Source organism: Ursus maritimus, unplaced genomic scaffold (genome assembly GCF_017311325.1).
Source record: "Ursus maritimus isolate PB19 unplaced genomic scaffold, ASM1731132v1 scaffold_27, whole genome shotgun sequence".
Lineage (NCBI taxonomy): Eukaryota > Metazoa > Chordata > Mammalia > Carnivora > Ursidae > Ursus > Ursus maritimus.
In genome coordinates, this window is record NW_024425230.1 from 35,885,807 (window position 1) to 35,906,216 (window position 20,410).

General features: G+C 36.6%; 1 protein-coding gene across 5 annotated transcripts in view; it reads right to left on the reverse strand.

Moving 5' to 3' along the window:
• The window catches only part of IQCH (IQ motif containing H), a 197,113-nt gene that overhangs the window by 117,191 nt on the left and 59,512 nt on the right, over nucleotides 1–20,410 (reverse strand). For 4 of the 5 annotated variants that reach the window (XM_040643069.1, XM_040643068.1, XM_040643067.1 and 1 more), the window contains exon 1: nucleotides 11,273–11,390. In XM_040643069.1, coding sequence (XP_040499003.1) covers nucleotides 11,273–11,390 — 118 coding nt within the window. Of the gene's footprint in view, nucleotides 1–11,272; nucleotides 11,402–18,224; nucleotides 18,346–20,410 lie in introns of those variants that run through there. The other variant, XM_008708553.2, reaches the window with a different exon arrangement.

Below are 20,410 nucleotides of genomic sequence, written 5' to 3' on the forward strand. Positions count from 1 at the left end.
TTTTTTAAGGCTGAATAATATTACATATACACAAATATATTTGAGATATATATATATATATCACATTTCCTTTTTCCATTCATCCATCTACAGACATGTAAATAGTGTCCATACCTTGGCTATTATGAATAATACTACAGTGAACATGGGAGTACAGATCTCTCTTGAGATAATGATTTTGTTTCCTTCGGTTGTCTACCCAGAAGTGGGATTGCTGATCAGACGGTAGTTCTATTTCTAATTTCTGGAGAACACTCCCTGCTATTTCCCCTGGTAGCCTTACTAGTTTACATATTCACCAACAGTACACAATGATTCCCTTTTCTCCACCACCTGCTAGCCTTTGTTCTCTTGTCTTTTTGATGATAGCCATTCTGAGAGGTGTGAGGTGATATCTCATTGTGGTTGTGATTGCATTTCCCTGATGAGTAGTGATACTGAGCAACCTTTCATGTCCCTGTTGGCCCTTTGTTTCTTTGGAAAAATGTCTGTTCAGGTCCTTTGCCCATTTTTAAAATTGGGTTATTTGTTTTTTTGCTATTGAGTTGTATGAGTTTCTTAATATATTTTGTGTATTAACCTTTTATTGGATTTGGGGGTTGCAGATATTTTATCCCATTCCAGAAGTTGCCTTTTCATTTTGTTGGTGGTTTCTTTTGCCATGCAGAAGCTTTCTGGTTTGATGTAGGCTCACTTTTTTATTTTGGCTTTTGTCATCTTTGCTTTTGGTTTCAAATCCAAAAAATCATTGAGCTTATCCCTGTGCTTTCTTTTAGGAGTTTTATGGTTTCAGGTCTTATATTGAGGTCTTTAATCTATTTTGAGTTAATTTTTGTGTATGATATAAGATCATGGTCCAGTTTCATTCTTTTTAATGTGGCTGTCCAGTTTTCCCAACACCATTTGTCGATGAGATTATCCTTTCCCATTATATATTCTTGGATCCTTTGTCGAAACTTAATTGACCATTAAAACATGGTTTTATTTCTGGGCTCTCTATTCTGTTCTGTTGATCTGTGTGTCTATTTTTAATGCCAATACCATGCTGATTTGATTACTAAAGCTTTGTAATATAGTTTGGAATTGGGAAGTGTGATATCTCCAGTTTTCTTCTTTGTCAAGATTGTTTTCCCTATTCAGGGTTTCTTGTGGTTCCACATAAATATTGGGATTGTTTCTTCTATTTCTGTAAAAAATGCCATTGGAATTTTAATAGTGATTACATCAAGTCTATAGTTTGCTTTGGGTGGTATGGCCTTTTAACAAAACTAGTTCTTCTAATTCATGAACATGGAATATGTTTCCATTTATTTGTGTCCTCTTCAATTTCCTTCATTAATGTTTTATAGTTTTCAGTATACAGATCTTTCACCTGCTTGGTTAAACTTATTCTTAAGTATTTTATTTATGCTATTGTAAATGGGATTGTTTTCTTAATTTCTCTTTCTGATAGTTCATTGTTAGTGTATAGAAATGCAACTAATTTTTGTATATTGAGTTTCTATCCAGCAACTTTACTGAGTTCATTTATTACCTCTAACCATTTTTTGGTGGTGTCTTTAGGGTTTTCTTTCCTTCTTTTTTTTTTTTTTTTAAGATTTTATTTATTTATTTGACAGAGAGAGAGACAGCCAGCGAGAGAGGGAACACAGGCAGGGGGAGTGGGAGAGGAAGAAGCAGGCTCCCAGTGGAGGAGCCTGATGCAGGGCTCGATCCCAGGACCCTGGGATCACGCCCTGAGCCGAAGGCAGATGCTTAACGACTGAGCCACCCAGGCACCCCTCTTTAGGGTTTTCTATACAGAATATATCACTTGCAGAGACAATTTTACTTCTTCCTTTCTGATTTAAATACCTTTCATTTCTTTTTCTTGCCTAATTTCTCTGGCTAGGACTTCCAGAACTATGTTGAATAAAAGTGGCAAGAGTGGACATCCTTGTCCTGTCTCTGATCTTAGAGAAAGAACTTTTTTTTTTTTTTAAGATTTTATTTATTTATTTGACAGAGAGAGAGAGAGAGAGAGCACAAGTAGGCAGAGCAGCAGGCAGAGGGAGAGGGAGAAGCAGGCTCCCCACTGAGGAGGGAGCCCAACACAGGGCTGGATCCCAGGACCCTGGGATCATGACCCGAGCTGAAGGCAGCTGCTTAACTGACTGAGCCACACAGGCACCCCATAGAGAAAGAACTTCTAGCTTTTCATTATTGAGTATAATGTTAGCTGTGGGCTGTCATATATGGTTTTTATTATCTTGAAGTAAATTTCTTTTATATCCAATTTACTAAGAGTTTTTATCATGAAAGGATATTGAATTTTGTCAAATGCTTTTTTTTTTTGGTATCCATTAAGATGATCATATGATTTTTGTCCTTCGTTTTGCTAATGTGGTATATTACATTTATTGATTTGTATATGTTGAACCATCCTTGCATCTGGGAAAAAATCTCAATCGATCATGGTGTATGTTCCTTTAAATTTGTTGTAAAATTGAGTTCGCTAATATCTTATTGAGGATTTTTTGCATCTTCATGTATCAAGAATGTTGACCTGTAATTTTATTTTCTTGTCTGCTTTGGTATGAGGGTAATCCCGGCTTTATAAAATGAGTTTGGAAGTGCTCCTCTTCTATTTTTTTGAAAGAATTTGAGAAGGATTAGTATAAATTTTTCTTTAAATCCTTGGTAGAATTCACCTGTGAAGCCTTCTGATCCTGGAATTTTCTTTACTGGGAAGTTTTTGATTACTCATTCACTCTCCTTACTAGTAATTTGTCTCTTCGGATTTTCTGTTTCTTCATGATTCAAACTAGGTAAGTTTATGTTTCTAGGAATTTACCCATTTCTTCTAAGTTATCTAATTTTTGGTGTATAATCGTTCATAGTAATTTCTTTTTTAAAAAATTTTGCTTATTTATTTGAGAGAGAGAGAGAGCATGAGTAGGGGGTCAGAGGGAGAGGGAGGAGAAGACTCCCCACTGAGTGCAGAGCCACATTTAGGGCTCAAACCCAGGACCCTGAGATGATGACCTGAGCCAAACTCAGACGCTTAACCAACTAAGCTACCCCGGCACCCCTGTTCATAGTAATTTCTTATGATCCTTAGTATTTCTATGTTATCACTTGTAATGTCTCCTCTTTCATTTCTGATTTTGAATCTTCTCTCTTTTTTCTTAGTTTGTCTAGCTAGAGGTTTGTCAATTTTGTTTATCTTTTCAAAAAACCAGCTCTTCATTTCATCGATATTTTCTCTTGTTTTTCTAGTCTCTGTTTATTTGCACTCTGATCTTTGTTATTTCCTTCATTATAACTTTGGGCTTAGTTTGTTCTTTTTCTAGTTCTTTGAGGTATAAAGTTAGGTTGTTTGTTTGAGGTTTTTCTGTTTTCTTAGGGTAGGTGTTTATTGCTATAAACGTCTCTCTTAGAACTGCTTTTTTTTTTTTTTGCATCCCATAAGTTATGTTGTGTTGAGTTTTTATTTGTCTCAAGATATTTTTTTTAATCACCTTTTGATTTCTTCTTGACCTATTGATTGTTCAGGAGCACGTTGTTTAATGAGCACATATTTGCGAATTTTCCACTTTTTCTCTTGTAATTGATTTCTAGTTTCATACCATTATGGTTAGAAAAGAAGCACGGTATGATTTCAATTATCTTAAATATATATATACATATATATATTAAAGATTTTATTTATTTACTTGAGAGAGAGAGAACACAGAGAGGGGAGAGGGAGAAGCAGACCCCCACTGAGCAGGGAGTCTGATGTAGGGCTCGATGCCAGGACCCTAGGATCATGACCCAAGCCAAAGGCAGACACCTAACCAACTGAAACAGCCAGGTGCCCCAAGCATTTTTCAATTATCTTAAATATATTAAGACTTGTTCTAGTTTGTATTTCCCTAGTAAGTAATGATGTTAAGCATCCTTTCACCTTATCTATCTACCATCCATTTATCTGCTTTGGTAAAATTTCTGTTTTAATTCTTTGTCTATTAGGTTATTGGGTTGCTTGTTTTCTTATTGAGTTTTGAGAGTTTTTAAATATATTCTGGACAAAAATTCTTTATTGGGTATGTGTTTTGAAATATGAATTCCCAATCTGTAGCTTTTCTTTTCATTTTCTTAATATTGTCTTTCAAAGAGTAGAAGATTTAAATTTTGATAATGTCCAATGTGTTAATTTTTTACTCTTATGGATTTGTGGTATTTAAGAAACCTTTGCCTAATCCAAGGAATCAAAAGTTTTCCCCCTTTGTTTTCTTCTAAAAATTCTTAGTTTCAGACTTACATTTAGTTCTATGATCCATTTTGAGTAAATTTTTATACATGTTGCAAGGTATGGGTCAAAGTTCTTTATATATCTATCTTCATTTGTTCCCGCACCATTTGTTGAAAAGACTATCCTTTCTCCATTGAATTGTCTTTGCATCCTTGTTGAAAATCAGTTGACCATGTATGTATAGGTCTCTACTCCTGAACTCTCTATTTTGCTCTATGGATCTCTGTATTTATCCTTTTGCTAACACCACAGTGTTCTGATATCTGTAACTTTGTACTAACTCAGATAACACTAATCCTCCAAAGTTACTTTTCTTTTTCAAAATGATTTTGGCCATTGTACCATCTTTGCATTTCCATATAAATTTTAGTATTGACCTGACAATTTCTACAAAAATATTCTATTGATCGTGATTTAGATTGCACTGAGCTTATAGACAACTTTGGGATGATTCACAAAACAACATTGAGTCTTCAAATCTATGAACATGTCTTACCTTTCCATTTATTTAGGTCTGGTTGAATGTTTTTTTCATTAGCATTTTGGAGTTTTCAGTATACAGATCTTGTACATATTTTTTTTAGTTTTCCGCCTAAGTATTTAATTATTTGGTATTATTTTAATGGCATTGTTTTTGTTGTTGTTGTTTTAAGTAAAGTGTACACTGAACATGGGACTCAAACTCATGACCCTAAGATCAAGAGTCACATGCTCTTTTGACTGAGCCAGCCAGGCACCCTGGCGTTGTTTTTTAAAATTCAATTTCCAATTATTCATTTCTAGTATATAGAAATTCAATTAATTTTTATATATTAATCTGGTATCCTGAAACCATGCTAAACTTTCTTATTTATTCCATTATTTTTTTGTAGAGTTTTCAAATTTTCTATGTAGTAATCATTCTGTTTATAAAGAGAGACAGTTTAATTTCTTTATTTTCTATTCTTTTTATCTCATTGTATTGGCTAGGACCTTCCATATAATGTTGTATAGCTGTGGTAAGAGTGGACACCTTGCTTTTTTCCTGATCTTATAGAGAAAGCAATTGGTCTTTCACTATTAATTATGATGTTAGCTGTAGATGCCCTATATGAGGCTGAGAAAGTTCCTTTTTATTTTTAATTTCCTTAGTTTTTTTTTAACTGTATTATTCTTTCATGGATGTTGTATTTTATTTCATTTTATGTATTGAGTTGGAGATGGTCATATGGTTCTTCTTTAGTCTGTTGATATGATGATTCACATTGATTGATTTTTGTAATGTTGTAACCGTCTTGCATTCTTAGGATAAACCCTACATGGTCATGATATATTATTCTTTTTTTATATTGTGGGACTCAATTTGCTAATATTTTGTGGAGGATTTTTACATCTATTTTCATGAAGAATAACAGACTGTGGTTTTCTTGTCTTCTAATGTCTTTGTCTGGTTGTGATATCACGGTAATCCTGGCTTTATAAAATGGTCTGAAGAGTGTTTTCTCTTATTCTATTTTCTAGAAGAATTTGTGTAGAATTTGTAATATTTCTTTCTCAGTTGTTTGGTAGAACTCACCAGGGATGCCATCTGGAACCAGTGTTTTCTTAGAAAGTTTTGAAGTACAAATTAAATTTCCTTAATAGATATAGGACTAATTAGGTCATCTGTTTCTTCTTGAGTGAACTTTGGTAGTATCTGTCTCTCAAAGAGTTTGTCCATTAGTCTAAGTTGTCCAATGTATGGTCATAAAGCTATTTATAATATTCTCATATCATCCTTTAAATGTCTATAGGATTTGTAATGATGTCTCCTCTTTCATTTGTGGTATTGGTAATTTGTGCCTTCTCTCTTTTTATCTTTGGTAGTCCCTTATTAGTCTAGAAGTTTACCAATTTTGTTGATATTTTCCAAGAAACAGATTTTGGTTTCACTAAGTTTCTCTATTTTTATCTATTTTACATTTCATTGCCTTTTACTTTCATTTCTATTATTTCCTTCTTTCTGCTTTTCTTTTTCTAGTTTCTTTAAGTTGGGGCTTAGATAATTAATTTCAGGTCTATCTTGCTTTCTAATATAAACATGTAATGCTATAATTTTCTATATGAATACTAGATAAAATAATACTAAATAAAATGTAAACTATAAAATAAAATAGATAAAATTATACTATTTTTATAATATTATTACTATATTTAATATTAAATAAAATAAGTATAAAATAAATAGAAAATAGATAAAATAATACTATTTTTTATCTATTTTTAATTTCATTGCCCTTTACTTTCATTTCTGTTATTTCCTTCTTTCTGATTTTCTCTTTCTAGTTTCTTTTTTTTTAAAGATTTTATTTATTTATTTGTCAGAGAGAGAAAGACAGAGCACAAGCAGGGGGAGTGGCAGGCAGTGGGAAAAGTAGGCTCCTTGCCAAGCAAGGAGCCCAATGCAGGACTCAATCCCAGGACCCTGGGATCATGACCTGAGCCAAAGGCAGACGTCTAACCAGGGGTTCCACTTTTTCTAGTTTCTTAAAGTTGGGGCTTAGATAATTAATTTCAGATCTATCTTACTTTCTAATATAAATATCTAATGCTATAATTTTCTATATAAATACTACTTCAGCTGCATTCTATAAATTTTGATGTGTTATTTTCATTCAATTCAAAATATTTTTAAATATCCTTGTGATTTCTCTTTGACCAATAGGTTACTTAAAAGTATGTTCTTTAATTTGCAAGTATTTGGGGAATTTCCCAGATAGTTTTCTCTAATTCATTTCTGGTTTAACTATGTTATGGTCAGAAAACTATTTTGTATTTCAGTTCTTTTAAGTTTGTTAAGATTTTTTTATGGTCCAGAATATGGTCTATTCTGTTGAATGTTCCATATGCATTTGAAATGAATGAGCATTCTGCTATTTGTTTTAATTCCTTAGATGTGTTAAAATAGGTTGATAATGTTCAAGTCGTCTACATTGTTATTGATTTTTGCTTCAAGTATTTTAAATCTCTGCTCTTAGGTATATACACAGGATTGTTATGTCTTTTTGCTGAACTGGCCCTTTTATCATTGGTATCCCTCTTCATCCTTGCCAATGTGTCTTGTTTGTCTGATATTAATAGAGGCAATCTAGATTTTTTGGATTATTTTTTGCATGGTGTATCTTTTCCCATCTGTCTCCTTTTTATTAACTTTAAATTTGTGTTCAATTGATGCCTTTTCCTATCATTTATTTTTGACTTTTTAAAAAAAAACTTTAAATTTGGACTAATTTTAGATTTACAGAAAAGTTGCTGTCTGTATACCCGCATTCAATTTCCCCCAATGTTAACAACTTTCATTACCATGGTACATTTGCCAAAACTAAGAAACCATCATTGGTATATTACTATTAACAAAATTCCAGTCTTCATTCAAATATCACTAGTTTTTATACTGTCCTTTTACTGTTCTGAGATCTAATCAGGATATCCCAGTGTATTAGGTCATAATGTCTTCTTAGTCTCCTCTGGTCTGTGACAGTTTCTCAGTCTTTCCTTATTTTTCATGACCTTAATAGGTTTGAGGAGTATTGGTCAGTATTTTGTAGAATTTTGTCAGTTTGGGTTTATCTAGTGTCTTTCTTATAGTTAGACTGGGGTTATGAGGTTTTAGGCAGAATACCACGGAGGTGAAGTCCCCTCCTTACCACATCGTATCAGAGGATATAGGCTACCAACATGGCATCACTGGTGGTATTAACCATTGTCATTTGGTTAAGGTAGGGTTTGCCAGATTTCTAAACTGTAAATTTTCTATTTTCCCCCTATCTTTTTCTGTTATTTGCATATGAGTCAGTTAATGCAGTCCATGTCCAGCTTAATTCATAGTAGCCCCAAGCTGGAAACAAACCACATATCCTTCAGTAGGTGAATGGTTTAACATCTGTGCTACATTCATGTTATGGAGTACTAGTCAGCAATAACAAGGAACAAACTATTGATATAAGTGACAATCTGGATGAATCTCCCAAGAATTATCCTGAGCAACAAAAACCAATTCCAAAAGGTTACACGCTGCATGTGTCCATTTATTTAACATATTTGAATGATCAAATTATAGAAACAGAGACCAGACTGTTGTTGGCAGGGATCGTTGAAGGGGTGTGGGTGGGAGAGGAGTGTGTGTGGCTGTAAAAGGACAACGTGAGATATCCTCCTGGTGAGGAAAATATCCTGTATCTTGGCTGTGTCAACATTCCAGTTGTGATATTGCACTAGGGTTTGCCATATACTATAGAGGAAAACTGAGTTAAGAGTACAAGGGATCTCCCTGTATTATTTCTTACAACTCTATGTGCATCTACAATGATCTCAAAATCAAAAGTTCAATTAAAAAAGGACACCAGTAGGAGAATGAAACGCCAAACCACAGAGTAGGAAAAATTATTTGTAATACATATAGCCAATAAAAGACTAGAATCCAGAATGTATAGATAATTCCTATAAATAACCCAGAAAAAGAAAGAAAACCCATTTTTTAAAAAATTGGTTAAAGTCTTAAATCACGTTTTAAAAGAAGATCTCAAAAGATGAATATACCTACCAAAAAACTGCTCAACTTTCTTGGTTATAAGGGAAATGAAGATTAAACCCACACGATACCACAACAAACTCATCAGATGGCTAAAATTTTTAAAAAACATGAAACTGAAATCAAGTGTTGACAAAGATATGTATTATCTGGAATTTACATGTACTGCTAGTAGGAAAATAAATCGGCATTAACCACTTTGGAAAATTGTTTGGCAAGATCTACATCTGAGCATATGTATACCCCATGACGAAGCAATTCTACTTTTTGATATGTATCTGACAGAAATGCATATGTATATGCATTAAAAGAAATGTATGAGAATATTCATAGTAGTATTATTCCTAATGGCCCTATACTATAAACCATGAAATTCCCATCAACAGTAAAATGGATACAAAATTGGGGCATGTTCATACATAATCCATTCATATATTTATACATATTTGTCCTTAATGTCTCTCTTTCCCTCCTATCCATCCCTCCAGTCATCATGGCTCCACGTCCAAAATTCTACCTGAATTTTTTCACTTCTCTTCATATCCTCTGACAGTCACCTCCTCAAATCCACTATCATTTCTCATCTGGTGTACAGAAATAACCTTTAGGTGTGCCTGGGTGGCTCAGTCGTTAAGTGTCCGCCTTCAGCTCAGGTCATGATCCCAGGACCCTGGGATCAAGACCCTCATCAGGCTCCCTGCTCAGCGAGAAGCCTGCTTCTCCCTCTCCCACTCCCCCTGCTTGTGTTCCCTCTCTCTCTTTCTCTCTCTCTGTCAAATAAATAAATAAAAATCTTAAAAAAAAAAAAAAGAAATAGCCTGTAACTAGTCTTCTTGTTTCTACTCATGCTTTCCTATGATTCATTATCTGTAAAGGAGTCAGAGTGGTCTTATTAAAATATAAATCAGATCACCTCATCCTCTTGTTTAAACCTTTTAGTGGGTTCTTGTTGTACTTAATTAAATCCATATCCTCATCATGGTTTGAAAGGCTGCCATGCTAGTTCTGCTGTAGTGAAAGATGTTTACAGAGAAAGATCCTAAAATATACAGAGTGGTTTAAACAAATGAAAAGTTTATTTCTCTCTCACACAAGAGTTGGAAGGAAGACAGTCCCAGGTTGGCAGCGCAGCTCTGCCAGACTCAGAGATGGAACACAGAGTTCCACTTATGGCTCTCAAGTGCTTCCCTATCACATCTGCCTCCCAGCTAGCCAGAGAGGGGAAAGGAAAGGGGGAGACCATGCTCCTTTTCCCTTATGGGCTCGGCCCAGAAGTTTCCCTTCCTACTTCCACTTCCATCCTCTTTGTCTAGAGCCTGGTCACAGGGCACACCTAGCTGAAAGGAAGCCTGGGAAATGTTGTCTTTAGCTAAGCTGACATGTGCTCACCCATGACTTCATTACTGTGGAAGTAGGGAAGAATGACTATTGAGGACAACTCGTAGTCTCTGCTCCAGCCTGGGTCATGTCATTCCTCTCAATTTTCCAGCCTCATCTCCTCCCTTCTCTCCCTGGCTTTTGGCTCTCCAGCCACACCAGCCTTGCTCATTCCCTCCTTAGTCCTTAGGCCCTTGTATCTGTGCTGGTCTATATCTGGAATATTTTTCCTTAGATCTTCACATGACTGGCTTCTTCTGATCATTTTTACCTCAACTCAAGCCTCATACATCTTCTGAGAAGCATTCCTTGACCCTTCCCTCACAAGCAAAGTGACAACCTCCTTACCATTCTCTCATTCATGTTGTTTTATCTCTACCACTTACCTCTAGTTTACATTCTCATTTACCCACCTGCTTATTATCTGTTTCTCCCACTGGAATGTAAGCACCATAGGGGCAGAAACATTGTCTGACTTATTCTCTGTTGGATCTCCAGCACTTACATGCTGCCTTTGATAAAGCAAGCATTCAACAAATATTTGTTGAACAGATGAGTTCATTTAGCCCAAACCCCTTCGTTTTATAACTAGGGAAGCTGGAGCCCAGAGAAAGTAAATGGCTTGCCTGGGCTTCTGCAAGTAGTTAGTAGATTCCCAGGTTGGCACTTTTGGTGACCACCCTATTTCATCCAGGCTCTTCTTTGAAGTCTATTATCTCACCCCTCCACAACTGTTCCTTTGAACGCCTGTAGCACTAGACTTTAACACCCATTGGTTTCTTTTATTCTATGCTTCTTTGTATTGTTATTTATCTTTGTTCTATCTGTTTTGTTTTCCCAACCAAACTGCAAGCCCCTTGAAAATATCAACCTTCTAACACAACAGGCCGTGCCTAGGTATTTGAGAAAGAGACTGAAGTTACTTTATTCAGTCAAGTGAAACTCAGAACCGTTACAGCTTTCATCTTGTCCTATCATTGAAGATAAAAGTTGGATACCGGAAGACTAGATTTTGGTGGGAGGTAATTCCTGTGTATCCCCAACTAAACATACAGGCAAGACTGTCTTACCGGCAGCTGGGATCTTACGTGCTTCATCAAAATTATGCAAAGGAGCTGCTCTTGGTATAATGGGTGGATTCTGAAAGGTAATCCTTGCTGTTGGTGGAATCAGTCCTCGTTCAATCATACTTAAAATCCCTGAAAAGGAATGTTGGAAGAATATGATTTTAACTCCAAGCATTTCTACAAAGTCTGAGCTCTATGAATGTCACAAGTGTAACTTACTCTATTCATCTTCTTTATGTGAGAGCACATCTAGTGTCTTAATCCTTTGCATGAAGAAACAGCTGTAGTATATGTTCGTTTAAGCCTAATATTCTAACGCAAGATAAAATGGCATTTCCACTTGTGGTATTACAAAATAAACTTGTATTAAGATAATTTCATTTTTAAGGTAGAAATATAATTTCAGTGCAAACTAAAACTTCTTTATACTTAGCATTTTCAATAATTGATAATGTTCTTTTTAAAATCCAGAGAAATCAAGTACATGGTCTTCATAACTAAGGAGAGGTTTCGTTCTGAAAGAAAGATAATCTTTGTGCTTGTAACTATTGCCCTGTTGTTACAATGAATCATATTTTATAAAAGAAAGTTATTTTTAGGGGCGCCTGGGTGGCTCAGTCGGTTAAGCAGCTGACTCTTGATTTCGGCTCAGGTCATGATTTCAGGGTCATGAGATTGGGCCCGGTGCTGGGCTCCATGCTGGGCGAGAAGCCTGCTTAAGATTCTTTCTCTCCCTCTGCCTCTCACGTTCCACTCTCTCAGTCTCTCTCTCTAAAAACAAAACAAAACCAACAACAACAACAACAACAACAAAGAAATTTTTAGACATTTCTCATGTCACCGGAAGATGTGATTGCCCAAATAGATGAATTTAGTGTAACTGGGCAACATGGATAGTATTTAAGCACTTAATTTACAATTTCTAGAACTCATACTACGTCAGCATGCCTGGTACCAGGGTTTTTGAAGGACAATAGACTGTTAAATAAATAAACAAATAAATGAATCAATGAATAATTGAGCAAAGCCTTCTGGCAGGGGCAATACTTTCATTAAGGTAGATCTATTGTATTGAAGCCAGAAACCCAGAAACTCAGGGAGGATGTGAAATAAACTTGTGATAGGGCTTCAGCTTCTTGCTGCTCTCATGTAATAGGAAGGAAAGTAAGGAACTCTGGGTCTCAAGGAAATCCTGGTCTGCAAGCCGTGTACCGAGCTGGACTAAGCTGAAGAAGTTGGCAGTTTCTAAGGGGAAGAAATACTGTTTCTGTGTGCCTGAGGACCTCGATGAAGATGGTATGCTGTTATTTAGGATGCTAAAGTCTAGTGTTAGAGAAATTCAGAGAAATGATCACTGAGGGATTGGGGAGCTGGAGAAGACTTCGCTTGTAAAACAATGATTCCAAAGAGAAATCCTCAGTTTGCTTACCGCAGAATCATTTCGGGGGGAGAATTTCTTATTAAAAATGAAGACTCCTGGGCCTGTCCAAACTTCTGAGGCCAGGGCCTGGGAATCTGTATTATTGAAGCCTCCAGGACATTACTTATGGGCCCTGAAGTTTGAGAACCAGTAGAATTGGGGCCCAGTAATCTACATTTTTTTAGTAAGCACTCCAGGTCAATCTTTTGTACTTTTAAAATTTAAGAACTGCTCACCCACAGTACAACTCTTTAAGCCCCTTTTGAAATTAGTACTTCAGGTTTAAATTTTTCTAACACTGGATTTAACTACCTTAAGATGTTAAGTAAGAGTACTTCTTTGTCCTCACAAATATTTTCCACCTTTAAATATCAAATCCCATTTCCAAGAACTATGCCCGACTTGCAGATGTGAAAAACAGAGCTCCTTCTAATTCAGTATATTTTCATTACTGAACTCAGATTCCCAAAGAATGTAAGCATGATTTAACCTTTGCTTTAGTACTGGTTGGAGCAATTGACTTAATTGTAGATGAACAGATGTGTGTACATTTACCATTGGAAGGAAAAAGTTAAGACTTTGGGATAAGCAAAAGAGGCTGGGTATCTTTTCAGTGAAATGCTGGAACCTCTGGAGATTATCTGACCCCCATAATCACCTTTGTTTTTGATGAGTCTATTTTACAATTCTCTAGAGATTAAGGTTAATTTATAGAAAACTGAAAGCAGTGCAAATATTTCCTGTTTTAAATGCATGCAAATAAACTCTGTCACACAGAGGGATGATGCTTCCGCCACCCCCAAAAAGCCATTTGCAAATGTCCATTTGCAAATTTATTTCACTATTGATTCGTAAAGGTGTCTGCCATTTGGATTCTCCTTGGAACCAATTTTAACATACTGATTCCCTCATTTAATCAATGAGTTCAATAAAATCCTTGATGTGTTCATTTTATAGTTGTATAAAAGTCATGGATTTACTTTAAAATATGTATGTCCTTTAGTAATTTTGGGGATCTCGCCAGGATGAGCAGAAGATTCACCTGAAATTGGCAGAAACGATGCAGCGCACAGGGAACCAAGTCCAAGCATATATTTTCTTAGCACCCCCAGGCGAATTCAAAGTGGCAATAGAACTTTATCAACTGTTTTCCTAATTTTAGTATTACTCCCTATTAATTTTTTGTTTTGTTTTTCTTTTTGGTTCATGTATGGCTGAGTTATTCCTTATTGGCAGCTACGGTGACTGGGAATTTGGTGATCTCCATAAATAGACTAATGTCTTCTAGAGATCTAATTCCCTGTTGAGTGAGGGACAATAGGGAGTATAGCTTGTTAGTTTTTTGCTTGTCCACTTGTGTATTTTGAGCTCAAATCAACTAGGAATGTCATGCCCGCAAAGAAGGTGGTATCTGGACCAGGAGGTGTGTTTCTGTGTTTATTTTTCACCTGTAGCTGGAAGTGTAGAGTTGAAGCCATAAGCTCTGTCTGTATCTGTATGTCTATGTATCTGTAGTTCGGAAAGGCCTGTATCTCTCATTGTGAATGTGGAATGTTTTCCTGTCTCCAGATGGCATTAATAAATTAGACTGTAAAGTTTCAAATTAAAGGAACTCTGTTCAGATCGACTTACAGAGAGAAATAAGTGCGTATGTAAATTGAATATTCTTAAGATTTCTAGGAAATAAGGAAATCAAACTTCTAATACTTTAAATGTGTTCCCCCCATCTCCCAAATTCAGAAACTCTTATTGAGTCTCTTTACTTTTCATGGCAATACAGTTACTTGCATAGTTTCAATAAATATCTGTTCTCCCTCTGCTAACATATAATTGGAAAAATTGCTATACAATCAAGACTTTGTCTGGAATTTCATATGTAAGAATGATACTTATTAATCACAAATGACAAGTCACTTTTAAAGAACTAAGTTTGACGTTGTGGAGCCAATGCTTACAAAGCCTTCCCAAAAAACTGGCCTGGCTCATGGCTTATAGGATTTCCATCCTTGCAGGTGGTAGGAAGGTCATGTCCTGGCAGGCCCAAGAGCCTTAGGATATTTGGAGCACCTGTAGAAAAGAGGAATTTACCCAAATTTATAGATCCTGTAGTTGAAGTGTGGTGGGCAGAGTTTCTTGGGCTGGATTTCCTAGCCTTAAGATAGCAAATAATAGAGGATTTTAAAAGTTCAGTCTGAGATTCCTTATGAATATTTCCAGCAGAACCAACTTAAGATGGCCTATCCTTGCTGCACCTGTGTAAATAAACAGGACAAACCTAATGAGATCAGCCTTATTTTTAAATTCTTTTTTGAGATCATTTTGATCAAAATGATGGAAGACTATGAGAATATTTTTGTTTAAGTTTTGGAATAAGCAAAAGAGATTACTGGATACATTTTTTTTTTAAAGGAAGATTATTATGGGTGAACCTGACCTGCTTTTATCAGGTAAGCTTTTTTTTTTTTTTTTTAAGATTTTATTTATTTATTTGACAGAGAGAGAGACAGCCAGCGAGAGAGGGAACACAAGCAGGGGGAGTGGGAGAGGAAGAAGCAGGCTCCTAGTGGAGGAGCCTGATGTGGGGCTCGATCCCATAACGCCGGGATCACGCCCTGAGCCGAAGGCAGACGCTTAACCGCTGTGCCACCCAGGCGCCCCTGGATACATTTTTAATGGAATGTTGGAGTCTTCGGGGATTATCTGGACCTAGTCTTTGAGCTATTTCACAACTCTGTAGAGATTAAGGTTAATTTGTTAAACAAACAAACAAATTGATATTAATGCAAATAATTCTTAGCTATAAGAATTGACCTGAAATAAATTCTGTCTGGTGAAGGGACCCTCCTCCTTCCCTCAAAAAGGTCAATTTTGCATCTGTTTGCAAATTTATTTTAATATTCCTGATCTACAAATGTGTGTCCTTTGGATTCTCCTTTAAACTAGTCGAGACATCCTACAGATCTCTCTCTCTCTCTCATTTTTTAAAGATTTATTTATTTATTTGAGAGAGAGAGAGAGAGAGAGAGGGTACATGTGGGGGTAGGGGCAAAGGGAGAGAGTCTTCAAGTAGATTCGTTGAGTGTGGAGCCTGACCCCAGTCTTGATTTCAAGACCCAAGAGATCATGCCCTGAGCCAAAACCAGGAGTTGGACACTTAACCAACTGAGCCACCCAGGTACCCCTACAGATCTCTCTTTCAATCGACAAGTTAAATAAATAAAATACTTCACATGCATTCATTTTATATTTGTATGAGATCTATTATTTTACCCGTTTTGGGAAATTATCCCTTAACACCATTGTCTCATTAAACTTTCATAACACTCTTACTTTCCAGTTGAATGGATGAGGGATTAGACTTTCATTCATTCAACTGATATTTGTTAAGTCCCTATTACGTGGCAGGAGCTGTTCTGGAGGCTGGGGATGCACTGGTGAGCCAGAGAGAACTCATGGAGCCTCTAGGAGGATCAAACATTAAATAAAATCACAATGAACGTATAATTACAAATTGTGATCATCTATGAAGGAAAAGACAGATGCTTAACGAAGTGACTTTTCCGGGCAGAGATAGAGGCTCTTGTGAAGGCCCATATGAAAATGTGCTTGGCCACATCAGGCTCCTCTGCTGGGAGCCTGCTTCTTCCTCTCCCACTCCCCCTGCTTGTGTTCCCTCTCTCGCTGGCTGTCTCTCTCTCTCTGTCAAATAAACAAATAAAATCTTTAAAAAAAAAAAAAAAAGAAAGAAAATGTGCTTGGCCTGGTGAAGGAAGAGGGAAGGCCCATGTGGCCGAGAGTAGAGAAAGCAGTTAGCAGAGAATGGAGGGAAGGTCCAGGTCAGGCCTGCCTTGTTTGTAGGGTTTGGAGTTGATTAATCAATCAAGACCAGAGAGCAACTTGCCTGAGGTCACGCACAGCCTGAAAGTTTGGTTTGTGTGTTGTGAGACATATATTCTTAACCATTAAAAAAAAAAAAAAAAGAAAGAAAAGCTTGGTTTCATTTTTGGATGTAGCAAGATAATTCGAGAAGAAGTCAGGAAGTTCGTCCTGCATTTTCCAAAACAACTCTCTCTTCTGGGTGTTGTTAATCCTTCACCTCTGGCTGGACTTGTGTGAACCTGAGATGACAGTTAAGGGCAGCAGGAACATGTAAAAATCTAGACACTGTGTCCACATTTCTGTGGCTTGAGCTTTCCTGACGCTTCTACAACCTTGCACAGTACCAGACATATGGTGAGTACTCAATAAATATATGTTGACTAATTGGCTGATTAATTACAAATATTATGACAGGCCATGTGTTCTCTGGTGGATCATTGAGGGATGAAAATGTTATTTTTTTCTGTGTCAAGTTGCCATGATCCTAGATTCACCTTTGTTTTGCAGCAATTTTTTTCATTATGTCTGCTGCTGAAGTGGACATTGATTCATTCGTTCATTGATTCATTCATTTATTCATTCATTCACTATTTCATTCATCCTAATTTGATCCAGGAAGAATGGAAGATGGTACTGAAGCAAGAACTCTGCTGGTGTTATTCCATATTCCCAGGGAGTAAATACATAAACTAAGTAAAATCGTATGTCACAAAGATCTCTGAACAATAATGGTTTATAACTAGGAAAATAATAGTTACAGTTGTGAGCTTCACACATTAAGGGACTTAGATGATGCTGGGTTCTCTTGAGTTCTGCTATTCCTCCAGCAATAGGTCAGTAGATGGAGCAGACAAGATGAAGAACTTTAAATCTCCAAGACCAAGAGAACCATTGGGAACCAACTTTAGGTCCAAACTATTCCAGACAATGGATAGAAAGTAAGATGGGAATAATTAAAGACCATCTCACTTGGTTATATTTGCGATACAAAGGGGGATCCACTTGGATGTTTTTCAACACTTCAGCCAATTAAATGAAGTAGCAGGGAGAAGTAGAGGGGGTGATACTTACAACACTCACTTCTTAGTCATTCATTTACTTACTCTTTCATTTGCTTATTCATTCAACCAACATGGGTCTGCACACTGGGGAAACTGAGATGAAGATGACGTTATCTTTTGTTTAAAAACTAGAAATCCACTGGTTTCACGAACACTAGAATTTAGACTGAGACATGCATGGTTTAAATACCATTTACATTAATTCTGGCTTCAAATTTTTGCATAATAGTATATTGAAATAAATTTTTTAAATGCTACCAGAATAGCATCAAAAACTATCTGCTCAGAACCTTGAAAAATTCTAATACCACATAAACACAATAATAATTTTAACACATAATAACACCAACACCTAAATCAATATTAAATCCATAGAATGATGAGTTTTAGAGGTGAAAGGGACTCTAGTTGTCGTCTAGCCCAACCTTGTGATTTACAGAGGAGCAAACTCAGGCCAGAGTGAAGACCGCGACTCGTCTGAAGCCACCTAGGAGAATTAGTGTGTGAGCCCGAATTCAAACTCAGGCCCCCATCCCGCCTCAGTGCTCTTTCCCATAGATGCCTAAGCATGTAAAATGGTCATTGAATCACTAACCTTTCCTGGCATCCGCTTGTAGGACAGGTATGGGGGTGAAGTAGGGATCCGTGCGATGAGAGGCTGGTAGAACCGTGAGATTGGATATGGTAGACCCTTTTATTAACTTCTGAACCTTCACCTAGAAAATAAAAAAATTTGTTTTCGGCAGGCAGTTTTGCTTTCAAAATGAACACAGTTTTCTTCTTGTAAACAATAAATAAGATTATGAATAGTTTCATTAAGTTTTAATAAAGTAGCGATAGCAGCTTCAGTTTTATTGCTCATGAGTACCCTGTGCTATTGTCTACTGTCAGGAGTTTGTGTAATTTAAAATAGTTAATTAAATCCAATTAACGTGTTGTGATTTCCACTATGCAAAGTCACTATGGTAGTTAATAAAGGAACTATTAAGATTTTGTTCAATTTTAATGACTACGATATAAAAGTGCTAAATCTTGACAGAAGAGGTTTTGAATACAGCAAAGTTTTGTACAGGCAAATTTCCCAGGAAATACATATTAGAGTTGTGAGAGTAAAAAAAAAACCCAAACAAACTGGGAGAATTTCAAGATAGCTGTATCAGGGACCCCTCGGTGGCTCAGTTCGTTAAGCGTCTAACTATTGATTTCAGCTCAGGTCATGTTCTCAAGGTTGTGAGACGGAGCCCTGCTTAAGATTCTCCCCGCTCCTCTAAAACAAACAAACAAATGGTTAAAAAAAAGATAAATGTATCAGTCGACATTAATAGATTAGAATGAACTTTGAATGGACTCTTGGAAATCTCAGAGAGGTTTAAAGACTTGATACCTACATCAGTTACGGTAGATGATTACCTTTTCTAAAGTCACTAAATGCTTTTATTATGCTTATGAAATATGAATTTTTTCTATTAAATGGTTTCTAGCTTTTAAAGACTAATATGTGTTGCATATAAATCACATTTAATTGTATAGCTCAAATACACTATTTTTACCTTTATTAGAAGAGGTTATGAATTACCTGGGCCCTCCCAGCAGGGAAGATGCAGCTGTTTGGTATTTATAGACTGATTTAAATTTTCAAATCATTTTCCAAACGTTAATTAATCTGCATAACTTCTAAAGGAACTAGGTAACAATTTGCTCTTTAGCTAACAAAGAACCAAGACTGAAAAATTAGCAGGTTTAAGGTCACACACTATACTAGAAATACACAGATTATTCAATTTGAAGATTAATCTGATTTTACATTAGTGAAATTTGCCATTGGACTCCATTGTACCATACCTTATTGCTCCTCAAGGTCATGGAAAAAGAAAGGGAAATTCATCAAGAGTTGGGGGAGGGGAGTGCAGAGAAAATCACTTCCCCAAATAAGTATCTGTGTGAACAAAGGATGTGGGGCTTAAGGAAACTGTAAACAGCTACTATCCCATGAACACCAAATGTTTGGGGAGGACAGATTAAAATGACTATAAGCAGGGTTTTTTAACAGGAAAGAGTAGACAGCACAATCTCCTGCCTTCCAGGTGAGTTGGAAGAGGAAAGGTGAGTGCCATGGGCCTTGCTTCTTTTTTGTTTTTTAAAATATTTTATTTATTTATTTGAGAGAGAGGAAGAAAGAGCACAAGCAGGGGGAGGGGCAGAGAGAGTGAGAAGCAGACTCCCCGCTGAGCAGGGAGCCCGCCATGGAACTTGATCCCAGGACCCCAGGATCATGACCTGAGCCGAAGGCAGACACTTAACGGACTGAGCCACCCAGGTGCCCCTCCATGGGCCTTGCCTTAATGACAGCTAGGAGTTCATGTGCATGTTGTGTTATTATGGAAATTCCATCTTGGCAATCCACCTTGGTCTCTTTCTCATCCTCAGCTCTCCTCACCCCACCTCACCTCCAGACCCGAGTGGCCTCCAGAATCTCCTAATCACCCAAGGTACTGTACTGCAGACATGGCACGTGCATAGCTGATTTTCAGGAGCAAAAATGGAAGGGTCTCTACTTGTCTGATTAATATCAGGGTCAGGGAGGCAAAGGTAAATTGGAGCAAGAGAGAAAGATTCCACTTAAATAAAATTGTCAAGCATTGAGAAGATATAAAGTACAGGTTTGGCAGTTTCGGGGCACAGAGCATCATTTATCTGGATTTTCTGAAAGCCTTTGACAAAGTACACCTGACAACCTGCTCTTGAAAGCCAAAGTAGCAGGATCCAACATAAAACACAATG